General features: G+C 43.1%; 1 protein-coding gene across 2 annotated transcripts in view; it reads right to left on the reverse strand.

Moving 5' to 3' along the window:
* Positions 1-15,013, reverse strand: part of LOC124788214 (UDP-glycosyltransferase UGT5-like) — a 90,752-nt gene that overhangs the window by 36,109 nt on the left and 39,630 nt on the right. Inside the window, exon 3 of one of the 2 annotated variants that reach the window (XM_047255393.1) lies at positions 14,077-14,283. In XM_047255393.1, coding sequence (XP_047111349.1) covers positions 14,077-14,259 — 183 coding nt within the window. In that variant the 5' untranslated portion in view covers positions 14,260-14,283. The remainder of the gene's footprint in view (positions 1-14,076; positions 14,284-15,013) is intronic. The other variant, XM_047255392.1, reaches the window with a different exon arrangement.

The raw sequence follows: 15,013 nt of genomic DNA on the forward strand, positions 1-15,013 counted from the left end.
AGATGAGACTGTAGGTGCACAATCACGCCGGAACTGAGGTAACGTCAGCGCCTTTATACCCTGGAAATGGGCCTCTGCTTGTGCATGAGAAGCGAAAGGGCCTCTCATTTCCGGCGTGACTGTGCACCTGCTATCTCACCTGAATATGGCGGCCAGGTGGACCGTCGAAATATCATGTCGCCAGGACAATGAAATCCGGCCGCATAATCGTGAAGTGCATCAACTATGCGACGCGAGTGGGAAAAACAGTAGCTTTGATGATATTGTACTGTAGAAACTTTAGTTAAGCATGCATGAGGCGAAATTACATATGCTCGGCAATGGTCGAGCAATCATCAGTCTGTCGTTCACTTACGAATAAAAGAGAAGCGGATGATTGAATCAACGGAATGAAGCTAAGTGAAACCCGCGCTTCCATGCGTTCCGTCAAGCTTGGAAAGGTTGTGTTATATCCTAGCCAGTAATGCCACCCGAGCCCGCTGCCAAAAGGTTGGCAGCATCAAAGTCCGGACGCCGTCCGCATAAGCAGCGCCAGCGAGACAGGAAATCGCCGCAAGTCTGCGCGCGCCACCGCTGGCTTCTGGGTTCTTACGCGCTGGAGTCGCGAGCGCTAGGACAGTTCTGTATTCGCCGCTCAGTTGTATACTCGCCACCGAATTGTGTACTTGCTAGTCAGTTGTGTGTTCATCGCAGCAGAGTTGTTGTTTGTCGTCAGCCGACGCTGACCTAGCCGCTCCGACTCGACCTAGACAGATCTCTGTAGACACGGAGTTCACGATTGTGTTTCTGTATCTTCGTCAATAAAGATAAGTACCGACTTTTATTTAATCAGAGTGTTTGGGTTTTCATCTTTCTGTTCACTGTTCCAGCGGACCGGTCGGCCCGCTATTAAAAGTGTGGCGGTGACTTCGTAAGCCGTTTCTACAGCGAATTGTTTCTCGCTACGAACACCGCCACAAAAGGTTGTATCACGCCTAGCATCCTCTTTCGAGTTCCAGCTTTTATCAAATTTAAAGCTGTAGGGTGAAGACAGTATCAGCACCCGTCGGACTCTGCTCTCAGGGGCTCGGTGTCTATGCCACTCGTGATCGGCCGTCAGGACAGAGGTCCGCCAATGCCGAGCTCTTCAGGGCTGTTCCCCTCACAACTTGCCACTTCTGATCCTCTCGGAGTTTGGCACAAGAATATCATTCGTGCTTCTCCACTCAGCTTCGCTTATCCTCTCCCAAGAAAAATGCATCGATAACTTCGGCCCATCAATATCGTACAACTCCCAGTCCAGTAATCAGGATAGAGAACCGCAAAGTTGCTGTTGTCTTCCACATGAAGTTAAGCTTGTGACCAATTAGATTTTACCATCCGTGATTGGAAAAGTTTGTTGTGTACTGAACTGTGTGACGCCAGGTTGTTATCACAATAACTGTTTTGTAAATAGAGGAATGTGACCACGAGCGATGTGTCACCATATGGCCACTGCGTGAGTAAGCAGCAATCTGGTTAACGCCATGGTGATATTCTAAGGAATAGTTGAAAATGACTCGCTACTGCCAGAGAACAAGACACTCATTCTCACTCTGCTTGTGAGAGAATTACAGAGGAGCGCGTCTACAAAAGACAAGACGCCTTGTGAGTGGTTATGGCTAAGCCGCACGAAAACACCTCCGATTTTTAAATCACTCCACCACTAGTGTATAAACTAGGGGCGTGCTTCATCGGGACAAACTGCATCCCAGTGACGATGATTCGGCCCAGTATTGAAGCGTGGTTCTCTTTCTAAGGGCTCTCTTCTGAACAGAGAAGAAAGACGACCTCCCGCTAGCATCTCGCCTGGTGGCTCTAAATACATTCTAAAGAGCGTGCATATTAAGAATTTAACAAGAGAACAAAGCTTACTTTCTTTATGTTTCATAAAAATTGATTGACCTTTGCCTCACAACCACATTAGAGCATGCATAAGGTATCACTGATTGATTTCTTGCAATGTTTTGTGTCATTTATGATGACTGTCTTCATCCTTTGTCTCTCACAGTGGCGTAAGTAGTATAATACGAAACGAGTTGGTCAGTTAATTGATATACTGTAATTGACCGACTTATTTCAAGTTCACGTGAGGAATAGAATTTTGTCCAAATACTTCTTGCTTAAGCAAGTACGGCAATAATTGTGAACTGAGAAATTTTTAATTGGATGCCCGCTCTAGAGACGTATTACGGTGTTACAATCATTCTGAAACATAATATTTAATCAAAATTATCGCACATTGCACTTTTGTTGCTTTAGGCTCTTAGAGGAATATACAAAGAAGAGCCAAATAAACTGGGACACCTGCCAAATATCGTGTAGGGCCCTCGCGAGCGTGCAGAAGTATCGCAACACGACGTGGCATGGACTCGACTGATGTCTGAAGTAGTGCTGGAGAGAATTAACACCATGAATCCAGTTGGGCTGTACATAAATCCGCAAGAGTTCGGGGGGTGGAAATTTCCTCTGGACAGCACGTTGCAAGGCATCCCAGATATGCTCAATAATGTTCATGTTGGGGAGTTTGGTGGCCATCGGAAGTGTTTTGTTTAAGCTGAGAAGAGTCTTCCTGGAGGAACTCTGTAGCAATTATTGAAGTGTGGCGTGTCCTTCTGGAATTTCCCAAGTCTGTCGGAATGCGCAATGGTGATCAGACAGGATGCTTACGTACGTGTCACCTGTCAGAGTCGTATCTTGACGTATCAGGGGTCCCATATCACCCCAACAGCAAACCCCCACACCATTACAGAGGCTCCACTAGTTTGAACAGTCCCCTGCCGACATACAGGGTCCATGGATTCAAGAGGTTGTCTTCATACCCGTACACGTCCATCCACTCGATACAATTTGAAACGAGACTCTCCCGATCAGGCAACATGTTTCCGGTCATCAATAGTCCAATGTCGGTGTTGACAGGCCCAGGCGAGGCATAAAGCTTTGTGTCGTGCAGTCATCAAGGGTAGACGAGTGGGCCTTCTGTTCCGAAAGCCCATATCCATGATGTTTCGTTGAATGGTTTGCACACTGACACTTGCTGATGTCGCAGCACTGAAATCTGCAGCAGTTTGAGGAAGAGTTGCACTTCTGTCACGTTGCATGACCTTTTTCCGGCTGCATGCGATGTCGGAGATTTGATGCTTTACCGGATTCCTGATATTCACGGTACACTCGTGAAATGGTCGTACGGGAAAATCTACACTTCATCGCTACCTCGGAGGTGCTGTGTCCCATCGCTCGTGCGCCGGCTATAACGCCACGTTGATACTCACTTAAATCTTGATAACCTGCCATTGTAGCAGCAGTAACCGATCTAACAACTCTGCCAGACACTTGTTGTGTTACGTAGGCGTTGCCGACCGCAGCGCCGAATTCTGCCTGTTTACATGTCTCTGTATTTGAATACGCTTGCCTGTACCAGTTTCTTTGGCGCTTCAGTATATATCCTTTCAAATAACTAGATCGCTGTATTTATTATTAAAGTTCAGCAACATCGCTGGATGGTTGCTGGAGGGAGCATGCTCGGTGACGAGGAAAAGGCTCTTAAGCAGTGCGTTGAACGAAAGGCGGTGGCCGGACAGAGCGCGTCGCAAGATGGCGGCAGCAGCTCTGCGTGGGGCAGTCACGAGAGACCGGTGCGCAAGACGGGAGTGAGCGAGCACCGTGGGCTGCACTAGACGAGGTGTTCTGATGACGTGCAGTGTGCGGACGTCGTGTGAGAAGTGAGGCGTTCCGTACCAAAGTTGGACGGTTGCCTCTATGGCGAGGTAGAACTTCGAACTTTGGGAGATTGTGATGGCGTCGTGGCTCTTTAGACATGTTACGCATTGCCTTCGCTAGACTCACTGCGTTTTGAATTTTTGTCCTTGTGGGCATTACAAGGGTTTAACTGCTAGGATTAACCCCAACTCACGCTCTGTTCAAGTGACTGCTTCGATATTTCTTCGCTACAGGTTGAAATTTCGAAATAAGCTGTTTTGGGAGGGTTGGCATATTTTGCCGCCAAGTATGACATTTATGAAAGAACCGATTTGGATTGTTTTATTTCGTAGATTGTGCACGCTGCAGCGTTTAATTAGGCTCAAGCACTGAAGTGTATGTTATTTGAATTGACTAATTCCACTTCTCTGTTTGCTGTAGAAGCCTGATAATATTCTGTGCACTACCACGGGATTATTTTGTAGTTTCAAGCGGCCTGCAACGAGTTTGGCTGCTCTCGAGCTGCTAAAGAGATGGTGCATATTCTGTCTCTGGTCCTGTAACGTTTAATTGAGCTGGATATCGTAGTATGGTGGTACACAGATTTTCTGGGCTTAGGTTTTCGAGAATATTTTACTGCTTTGTTCTTACTTGGTGTTAGTGTAACCATTTGTCAATGATCAGTAGTAGTTTGTTAATAACAGCATGTTGTTCTTAGATTGGAAGTTCAGAGATATTGTTATCTCCTGTAACGTACTGCTAAAGCGATGGTTAAAGCTGAATGTACCACTAAAAAGGTGCTTCAAAGTGGCCCTACGCGGTCACATATTGCTTTTCGTTAAAGATAAAAATTTCTTGTGACTACTTCAGAATTTCCTTTAATAAACCATCGAGATTTGTTTTAGTGCTGTAATGCCTTACATTGTTTGATGCACAGGAGCTCAATGAAACTCTTCTCTTTTAAAACATAACTAAAAGTTAATAGTTGCCGATTGATTGTATCATTTTATTGTACATTAATTTTATTTCTGCTGGGACTTGATCCTGTGTGTTCTGTTTTTGTAAAGAATACTCGTAGTATATTGCCTGATTAACTGAATTAAAGTTTAATCAACGTATATCTTTTCAGTACCAAGTTAAGACAGCTCTTACTATGACGAAGTTTAATAAGTCTAAGATCTTGAGAGAATGTTCAGCATGTTTCCACTTAGGGAACCCTGTTTCCTATCCAACCTCCTCAACTGGTGCAAGGCCTTAATAGAGAGCGATTTGAGTTTTCATGGTCCTTCAAGAGGGACATTAATGTTCTTAATTGTGACAGTACTTAAGGTAATTATTTGATCTTTTTACCCAATATGTCTATGAAGTTGCCTTACACCGGCTCGTTTTCATATACTGTTGTTCAAATTCATTTAGTTTTATTTCTGTATTAGTAGTTGGTCTTGGAAAAAGATATGTTACTGAATCGTGTGATTGTACCATTGTTCTGGTCAAGTCAAATCTGCGTCTGTGTGATGCTGTTTATGAATGTTATCGTTGTTGTTGTTGTGGTCTTCAGTCCTGAGACTGGTTTGATGCAGCTCTCCATGCTACTCTATCCTGTGCAAGCTTCTTCATCTCCGAGTACCGGCTGCAGCCTACATCCTTCTGAATCTGCTTAGTGTATTCATCTCTTGGTCTCCCTCTACGATTTTTACCCTCCACGCTGCCCTCCAGTAATAAATTGGTGATCCCTCCATGTCTCCGAACATGTCCTACCAACCGATCCCTTCTTCTAGTCAAGTTGTGCCACAAGCTCCTCTTCTCCCCAATTCTATTCAATACCTCCTCATTAGTTATGCGATCTACCCATCTAATCTTCAGCATTCTTCTGTAGCACCACATTTCGAAAGCTTCTATTCTCTTTTTTGTCTAAACTATTTATCGTCCACCTTTCACTTCCATACAAGGCTACACTCCATACAAATACTTTCAGAAACGACTTCCTGACGATTAAATCTATACTCGAAGTTAACAAATTTTTCTTTTTCAGAAACGCTTTCCTTGCCATTGCCAGTCTACATTTTATATCCTCTCTACTTCGACCACCATCAGTTATTTTGCTCCCCAAATAGAAAAACTCCTTTACTACTTTAAGTGTCTCATTTACTAATCTAATTCCCTCAGCATCACCCGACTTAATTTGACTACATTCCATTATCATCGTTTTGCTTTTGTTGATGTTCATCTTGTACCCTCCTTTCAAGACACTGTCCATTCCGTTCAGCAGCTCTTCCAAGTCCTTTGCTGTCTCTGACAGAATTACAATGTCATCGGCGAACCCCAAAGTTTTTATTTCTTCTCCATGGATTTTAATACCTACTCCGAACTTTTCTTTTGTTTCCTTTATTGCTTGCTCAATATACAGATTGAATAACATCGGGGAGAGGCTACAACCCTGTCTCACTCCCTTTCCAACCACTGCTTCCCTTTCATACCCCTCGACTCTTATAACTGCCATCTGGTTTCTGTACAAATTGTAAATAGCCTTTCACTCACTGTATTTTACCCCTGCCTTCTTCAGAATTTGAAAGAGAGTATTCCAATCCATATTCTCGAAAGCTTTCCCTAAGTATACAAATGCTAGAAACGTAGGTTTGCCTTTCCTTAATCTTTCTTCTAAGATAAGTCGTAGGGTCAGTATTGCCTCACGTGTTCCAACATTTCTATGGAATCCAAACTGATCCTCCCTGAGGTCGGCTTCTATCAGTTTTTCCATTCGTCTGTAAAGAATTCGCGTTAGTATTTTGCAGCTGTGACTTATTAAACTGATAGTTCGGTAATTTTCACATCTGTCAACACCTGCTTTCTTTGGGATTGGAATTATTATATTCTTCTTGAAGTCTGAGGGTATTTCGCCTGTCTCATACATCTTGCTCACCAGATGGTAGAGCTTTGTCAGGACTGGCTCTCCAAAGGCTGTCAGTAGTTCTAATGGAATGTTGTCTACTCCCTGGGCCTTCTTTCGACTCAGGTCTTTCAGTGCTCTGTCAAACTCTTTACACAGTATCGTATCTCCCATTTCATCTTCATCTACATCCTCTTCCATTTCCATAATATTGTCCTCAAGTACATCGCCCTTGTATAGACCCTCTATATACTCCTTCCACCTTTCTGCTTTCCCTTCTTTGCTTAGAACTGGGATTCCATCAAAGCTCTTGATATTCATGCAAGTGGTTCTCTTTTCTCCAAAAGTCTCTTTAATTTTCCTGTAAGCAGTATCTATCTTACCCCTAGTGAGATAAGCCTCTACATCCTTACATTTGTCCTCTAGCCATCCCTGGTTAGCCATTTTGCACTTCCTGTCTATCTCATTTTTTAGACGTTTGTATTCCTTATCTGACCGGTAATCCAAGTTCAATCAATCAATTCCACCCTGTATTCCAATGGGCCGAATTGCAAGTATCGCATGTCGCAATGAACGTAACGTAAAATATGTACAATGCCCCAGAATTAAGAGGTCCTGGTGCCTTGTTAGATGTAGGGGAGGGTCTTATTGCCCTAATCTTGGTAGGATAAATAAATCATAAATAAACATCGAAAATCAAAAAATAAGCGTCAAGGTAACTCCGTGGTAAAAATGAATAAAAACGATGAAGATACGTTTGGATGTGTAATGAACGATATGATAGTAAATTAAAGAGTATTAAAAGTCCCTTATAGAACAGAAATTAAAAGACTGACAATGCTAGTCTGTACTGATTAATGCTCACAAAGACAACAAAGAAGTTTTCAATTTGAAGCTTGAGAGACAAATCAACAAATTATCGAAAGAAATCACATTGGAGTGTAATTTAACATTGTAATAACCATCAAAATGCGTTTAAAATACAGTAAAAAAGAAACTGACGTCGTACTTCCTATGGAAACCTTGAAACCAAACTATTGTAATTACATACAACATGAGTAAGCGACTTCCCCTGTCTATGACCCGAAATTTCAAATATTATAACAATTAATCACGCCCGAGAGATAAACACACATATTTGTAAAAGAATCTACATGCTAAGGTGCTTGATGCTGCAATTGATTTTAAAAACATACAATATTTCGAGGTTGTTAGATAGGATTTAAGACACTGTCTTTGGTGGGGAGGCTTGCGTGCCTCAGCGATACAGACAGCCTTACTGTTGGTGCAACCACAACGGAGGGGTATCTGTTGAGAGGCCAGACAAAAGTGTGGTTCCTGAAGAGGGGCAGCAGCCTTTTCAGTAGTTGCAGGGGCAACAGTCTGGATGATTGACTGATCTGGCCTTGTAACACTAACCAAAACGGCATTGCTGTGCTGGTACTGCGAACGGCTGAAAGCAAGGGGAAACTACAACCGTAATTTTTCCCGAGGGCATGCAACTCTACTATATGATTAAATGATGATGACATGCTCTTGGGTAAAATATTCCGGAAGTAAAATGGTCCCCCACCCTATTCGGATCTCCGGCCGGAGACTGCTCAGGAGGACGTCGTTATCAGCAGAAACGAAACTGGCGTTCTACGGATCGGAGAGTGGAATGTCAGGTCGCTTAATCGGACAGGTAGGTAAGAAAATTGAAAAAAGGAAATGGATAGATTAAAGTTAGATATAGTTAGATGGAAGGAGGAAAAGGACTTGTTGTCAAGTGAATACGGGGTTATAAATACAAAATCAAATGGAGGTAATGCAGGAGTAGGTCTAATAATGAATAAAAAAATAAGAACACGGGTAAGCTACTACGAACAGCACAGTGAACGTATTATTGTAGCCAACATAGACACGAAGCCCACACCCACCACAGTAGTACAAGTATATATGCCAACTAGCTCCGAAGATGATGAAGAGATTGAAGAAATGTACGACAAGATAAAAGAAATTATTGAGATAGTCAAGAGTGACGAGAATTTAACAGTCATAGGGGATTGGAATTCGATAGAAAGAAAAGGAAGAGAAGGAAAAATTGTAGGAGAATATGGACTGAGGGAAAGGAATGAAATAGAAAACCTTCTGGTAGAACTTTACAAAGAGCATAATTTAATCATAACTAACCCTTGGTTTAAGAATCATGAAAGAGGGCTGTATAGATGGAAGGGACCTGGAGACACGGGAAGGTTTCAGATTGATTACATAATGGTAAGATAGAGATATTTCGGAACCAGATTTTAAATTATAAGACGTTTTCAGGGACAGGTGTGAACTCTGACCACAATTCGTTGGTCATGAACTGTAGATTAAACCTGAAGAAACCGCAAAAAGGTAGGATTTTAAGGAGATGGGACCTGGATAAACTGAAAGAGCAGAAGATTGTAGGGAGATTCAGAGGGAGCGTTAGGGAATGATTGACAAGAACGGGCAAAAGGAATACAGTAGACGAAGAATGGGTACTTCTGAGGGATGAAATAGTGAAAACAGAGGATCAAGTAGGTGGAAAGACGAGAACTAATAGAAATCCTTAGGTAACACAAGATATATTAAATTTAATTTATGAAACGCGAAAATACAAAAATCCAGTAAATGAAACTTGCGAAAGGGAATACAAACGTCCCAGAAATGAGACTGACAGGAAGTGCAAAATAGCTAAGCGGGAATGGCTAGAGGACAAATGTGAGGATTTAGAAGCATATATGATTAGGGGAAAGATAATTGTTGGCTACAGGAAAATTAAAGAGATCTTTGGAGAAAAGGGAACCACTTGTATCAATATCAAGAACTCAGATGGAGAACCAGTTCTAAGCAAAGAAGGGAAAGCAGTAAGGTGGAAGGAATATATAGAGAGTCTATACAAGGGCGATGTACTTGAGGGCGATATTATGGAAATGGAAGAGGAAGTAGATGAAGATAAAATGGGAGATATGATACTGCGTGAAGAATTTGACAGACCACTTAAAGACTTAAGTCGAAACAGGACCCCAAGAGTAGACAACATTCCATTAGAGCTACCGATAGCCTTGGGAGAGCCAGCCCTGACAAAACTCTACCATCTGGTGAACAACTTGTATGAGGCAGGCGATATACCCTCAGACTTTAAGAAAAATATAATAATTCCAATTCCAAAGAAAGTAGGTGCTAACACATGTGCAAATTAGCGAATAAACAGTTAGGTAAGTCACGACTGCAAAATACTAACATAAATTCTTTACAGACGAATGGAAAAACTGGTAGAAGCAGACCTCGAGCAAATTCGGTTTCGATTCCGGAGAAATGCAGGAACACGCGAGATAACAGTGACCCTAAGACCTCTGACACAAGATAGGTTAAGGAGAGGGAAACCTACATTTATAGCATTTGTAGACTTCTAGAAACATGTTGTCAATGTTGACTACAAGACTCTCTTTCAAATTCTAAAGGTGTTAGGGGTAAAATAGGGCAGCGAGAAGTTATTTATACTTTGTACAGAAATTAGATGGCAGTTATAAAGAGTCGAGACGCGTGACAGGGAAGCAATGGTTGAGAAGGGAGTGAGACAGCGTTGTAGCCTGTCCCTGGTGTTATTCAGTTTGTATATTGGGCAAGTAGTAAAGGAAACAAAAGAAAAATTTGTAGTAGGAATTAGAACCCATCGAGAAGAACTAAAAACTTTGAGGTTTGCCGACAACACTGTAAGTCTGTCAAGACAGCAAAAGACTTGGAAGAGCAGTTGAACGGAATGGGCAGTGTCTTGAAAGGAGGATATAAGATGAACATCAACAAAAGCAAGACGATGATAATGAAATGTAATCTAATTAAATCAGTTGATGCTGAGGGATTTAGAGTAAAGGAGTTTTGCGATTTAGGCAGCAAAATAACTGATGATGGTCGATGTAGATAGGCTGCAAAATGTTGACTGACAATGGCAAGGAATGCGTTTCTGAAGAAGAATAATTTGTTAACATCGAGTACAGATTTAAGTATTAGGAAGTCTTTGCTGAAAGTATTTGTATCAAGTGTAGCCATGTATGGAAGCGCAACATGGACGATAAACAGGTAGGACAACATGAGAATAGAAGCCTCTGAATTACGGTGCTACAGAAGAATGCTGAAGACTACATGGATAAATCACGATACTAATGAGGAGGTACTGAATAGAATTGGGGAGAAAAGAAATTTGTGGTACAGGCTCACTAAAGAAGGGATCGGTTGAAAGGACACATTCTGAGACATCGAGGGAACACCAGTACTGAGGGGAAGCATGGTGGTTAAAAATAGTAGAGGAAGACCAAGAGATGAATACAGTAAGCAGATTCACGAAGATGTAGGTTGCAGTATTTACTAGGAGATGAAGAGGCCTGCACAGGATAGAGTAACATGGAGAGCTGCATCAAACCATTCTTTGTACTGAGGACCACAATAACAACAAGACGTCGGCTTTATTCGTTGAGCACTATACAGTTAATAATGTCTGTGTGTTCTCAGTGCACCTCACTCCGCAAATTCAGCGACTGGTCATAGATAGTTCGGCGAATAAGATATTTCAGTGGACTTATATCTCAGTATAATTGCAATAAAAGTGTATAATTGTATGACAGCATCTCAGCTGATAGCAGCAGCAGCAGTTTCTCGGTAACAGGCTGAAGTTTGACCTATTTGCCGGCCGCGGTGGTCTAGCGGTTCTGGCGCTGCAGTCCGGAACCGCGGGACTGCTACGGTCGCAGGTTCGAATCCTGCCTCGGGCATGGGTGTGTGTGATGTCCTTAGTTTAGTTAAGTTTAAGTAGTTCTAAGTTCTAGGGGACTTATGACCTAAGATGTTGAGTCCAATAGTGCTCAGAGCCATTTGAACCATTTTGACCTATTTTTCAAAAAGTACAGCTTATCAGAAAATGCAGTTTCGATCTTCAACACTGTAAGAAGTGGGAGTGCGGTATTTGATCGGTGTCCACTCGATAATGAAAGACTAGCAATTCTGGAGATCAGGAGAGTAATATAATAAATATACAAGGTGATTATAATTACAGTTACACTTTTAAACCGCTATATAAATAACACCACTCGTCAGAATGACGTCAAATTGCAAGCGGAATGTTATCGGAGAAGGGGGTAAACGTATGGCAGAAGAAAAAAAATAGTGTGAAAATTGATCAATAGATGGCGCTGTATGTGTTAGAATACGTAAATGAAAACACGTGTCAGGCGCAAGAACCATTGAAGTTGGTGTAAACATGCCTGGTACACAGCTTTTCCTCCCTTCGCGTCTGTGACGTTCGCCATGACTGCCCCAATGCAGGATCGCGCTCTGCTTGTAAAGCTGTATTACAAGAATGATGACTCTGCATACGTCGCTCTGCAGAAGTTCCGGACACTGAAGGGTTTGAAAAAACGCGTTGGTCGATGACTGCTGTGGGTCTGGAGAAAATGATTCGGAAATTCGAAAAGACGGGCTGTTCTGGTGTGCAACCTGGTAGAGGGAGGAAACGAATTGATCCGACATCAGTGGGAACAGTGGCCACAGCAATGCAGGAGGAGACGAGTGGTGGTGTGCAAACGTGCTGTGCACCGAGAACTGCCCGAACATTGGACATACCGGTGGACACAGTGCGTGAAATCCTACGAAACATCCTTCTTTGCTATCCACTCTAAATTACCCATGTTCACGAGTTGCTTTGCGTTGACCTTCCAGCAGGAGAGACCTTTGCTTTAGAATATCTTGCTCACGTGGTAGTGGACAATGATTGGCCGTGGAAGATTTTGCGGACAACGAAGACCACTTCCATGAGGCAGGATATGTCAATACAGAGAATTCTCGAATATGTGAAACGGAAAATCCACACACAAATCAACCAGCACCACTTCATCCTGAAAAGGTCACTGTCTGGTGCAGGTTGAGGGCATCATTTATCATAGGGCCATATTTTTTTGAAGAGGCAGGTACTTCCGGTACTGTTACCTGTACTGTCACTGGTAATCGCTATGAGTGTCTTTTGCGTAACCATGTCATTCCAGCTCTCCAACAGCGTGGAGCACATCCGCACATTGCAAATTCAGTTAAGCAGCTGCTGAAGCGCCATTTCGGAAGTACTAGAATTATCAGCCACCATTTCCCTACAGCCTGGCTATCCCGACCACCTGATCTTAATCCGTATGTCTTCTGGCTGTGGGGATACCTGAAAGATGTTGTGTTCAATGTACCGATTGCAAGCTTTGCTGCATTGAAGGCACGTATTGCGCAACACATTCTGAACGCTAATCCGGAAACACTTCGACCAGTTGTGGAATACGCTGTTCCTCGACTACATTTTGTTGCACAAAACGGTGTACAGCATATTGAACATGTTTTGCGCCAGTCACACGGAAATTAATAATCTGATTTGATTTTGACTGATGCTTTTTATGCGGTTTTTGGCCTCAGGACAATTAAAAACCGATGTGATTGATGCCTCTTATGCGGTATTTGGCCTCAGGACAGTTAAAAACCTATTTTCCCATCCGATGTGATATGACCTTGCCGTGGCGGATGGACTTACGTAACTAACAGTATCACATCTGTACCCCATGCACACTGAGTAGTACATTTTGTTTAACGTCAAACGTAAACCTTAGGCATAGTTATATGATTCGTTTGTCATTTGTAGTCGACAGCTATTAAATTATGATACTTACAGCGCCATCTATTACTACATTTTGTTACTATTTATTTTTCTTCTGTCACACGTTTAGCCGGCCGGAGTGGCCGAGCTGTTCTACACGCTTCAGTCTGGAACTGCACGACCGCTACGGTCGCAGGTTCGAATCCTACCTCGGGCATGGATGTGTGGGATGTCCTTAGGTTAGTTAGGTTTAAGTAGTTCTAAGTTCTAGGGGCCTGATGACCTCAGATGTTAAGTCCCATAGTGCTCAGAGCCATTTGAATCATTTCTGTCATACGTTTTCCCCCTTCTTCGATAATATTCCGTTGCAATTTGACGTCATTCCGACCAGAGGTGTTATTTTTGCAATGGTTTGAAAGATTAACTTCAATTATAATCACCCTGTATAGGCTTCTCGAATATTGGCATCCACTGATGTCATGACAAGAAAGGAGGCAGCAATAAGTCACAAAGAATGAGTGGACCTTGAGCATAAATGCGTGATTTCGCTTTCTTTGTGTTATTAACGACAGCGAGGAAACGAAATCAGGTAACTGCTGATCAAGGACAACTGCTCATGAAAAGAGTCTTCTCATCGCATGCCGTAACAGACGAGAAATTTCATCTACATTGCTAACGTTCTGTAGATAGTTCTGTAGGCTGTTCACAGAATTCCTGCGGTCCCGACTAATACCCTTCAGTGAAGAAACCTGTACTCCATACGGCATAAACCTGTATTTTAAACCGAAGATTCCATCTTCCAGTATTAAGACAATGGTATCTTAGATACAGCCAGAGATCTACTTACTTTTATGGGGTCTGTAGTCATTAGTGTGACCTGGTGGCCTCTCCTGACGAGCTCGAGAGCTATCAGTCGGAAAGGCAGCTGGTGGCTGACAGACGGCGTCGGGATGATGCCCAGAATCTTAGCTGAGTGGCTCACTCCAGCTGCCAGCATCAGTACCAGCACCAGCGTCACAGGGGCACACATCGTGAAACTGCGAACTATGCACCTGCAGGCAGATACAAGGACTACATCACAGCACAGTACTGGTCAGCGACACGGAGAAATAACTAAAACCCAACACGCAGCACTTCAGTCATTGTGGAGAGTCCATAGCATATTATACACTAAAGCGCCAAAGAAACTGGTACAGGCATGCATATTCAAGTACAGAGGTATGTAAACAGGCAGAATACGGCGCTACAGTCGGCAACGCCTATCTAAGACAACAAGTGTCTGGTGCACTTGTTAGATCGGTTACTGCTGCTACAGTGGCAAGTTATCAAGATTTAAGTGTGTTTCAACGAGGTGCTGTAGTCGGGGCACGAACGCAGGGACATAGAATCTCCGAGGTAGCGATGAAGTGGGTACTTTTTTGTACGACCATTTCACGTGTGTGCCGTGAATATCAGGAATTCGATAAAACAGCAAACCTCCGACATCGCCGGGGCCGAATAAAGATCCTGCAACATGACAGAAGCACAACCCCTCCTCAAACTGCTGCTGATTTCAGTGCTGGGACATCAACAAGTGTCAGCGTGCAAACCATTCAACGAAACATCATTGGATGGCCTTTCGGAGCCGAAGGCACTCTCGTGTACCCTTGATGACTGCGCGACACAAAGCTTTATGTCTCACATGGGCCCGTCGACACCGACATTGAACTCTTGATGACTGAAAACATGTTGCCTGGTCGGACGAGTCTCGTTTCAAATTGTATCGAGCGGATGGACGTGTAAGG

Source organism: Schistocerca piceifrons, chromosome 3 (genome assembly GCF_021461385.2).
Source record: "Schistocerca piceifrons isolate TAMUIC-IGC-003096 chromosome 3, iqSchPice1.1, whole genome shotgun sequence".
Lineage (NCBI taxonomy): Eukaryota > Metazoa > Arthropoda > Insecta > Orthoptera > Acrididae > Schistocerca > Schistocerca piceifrons.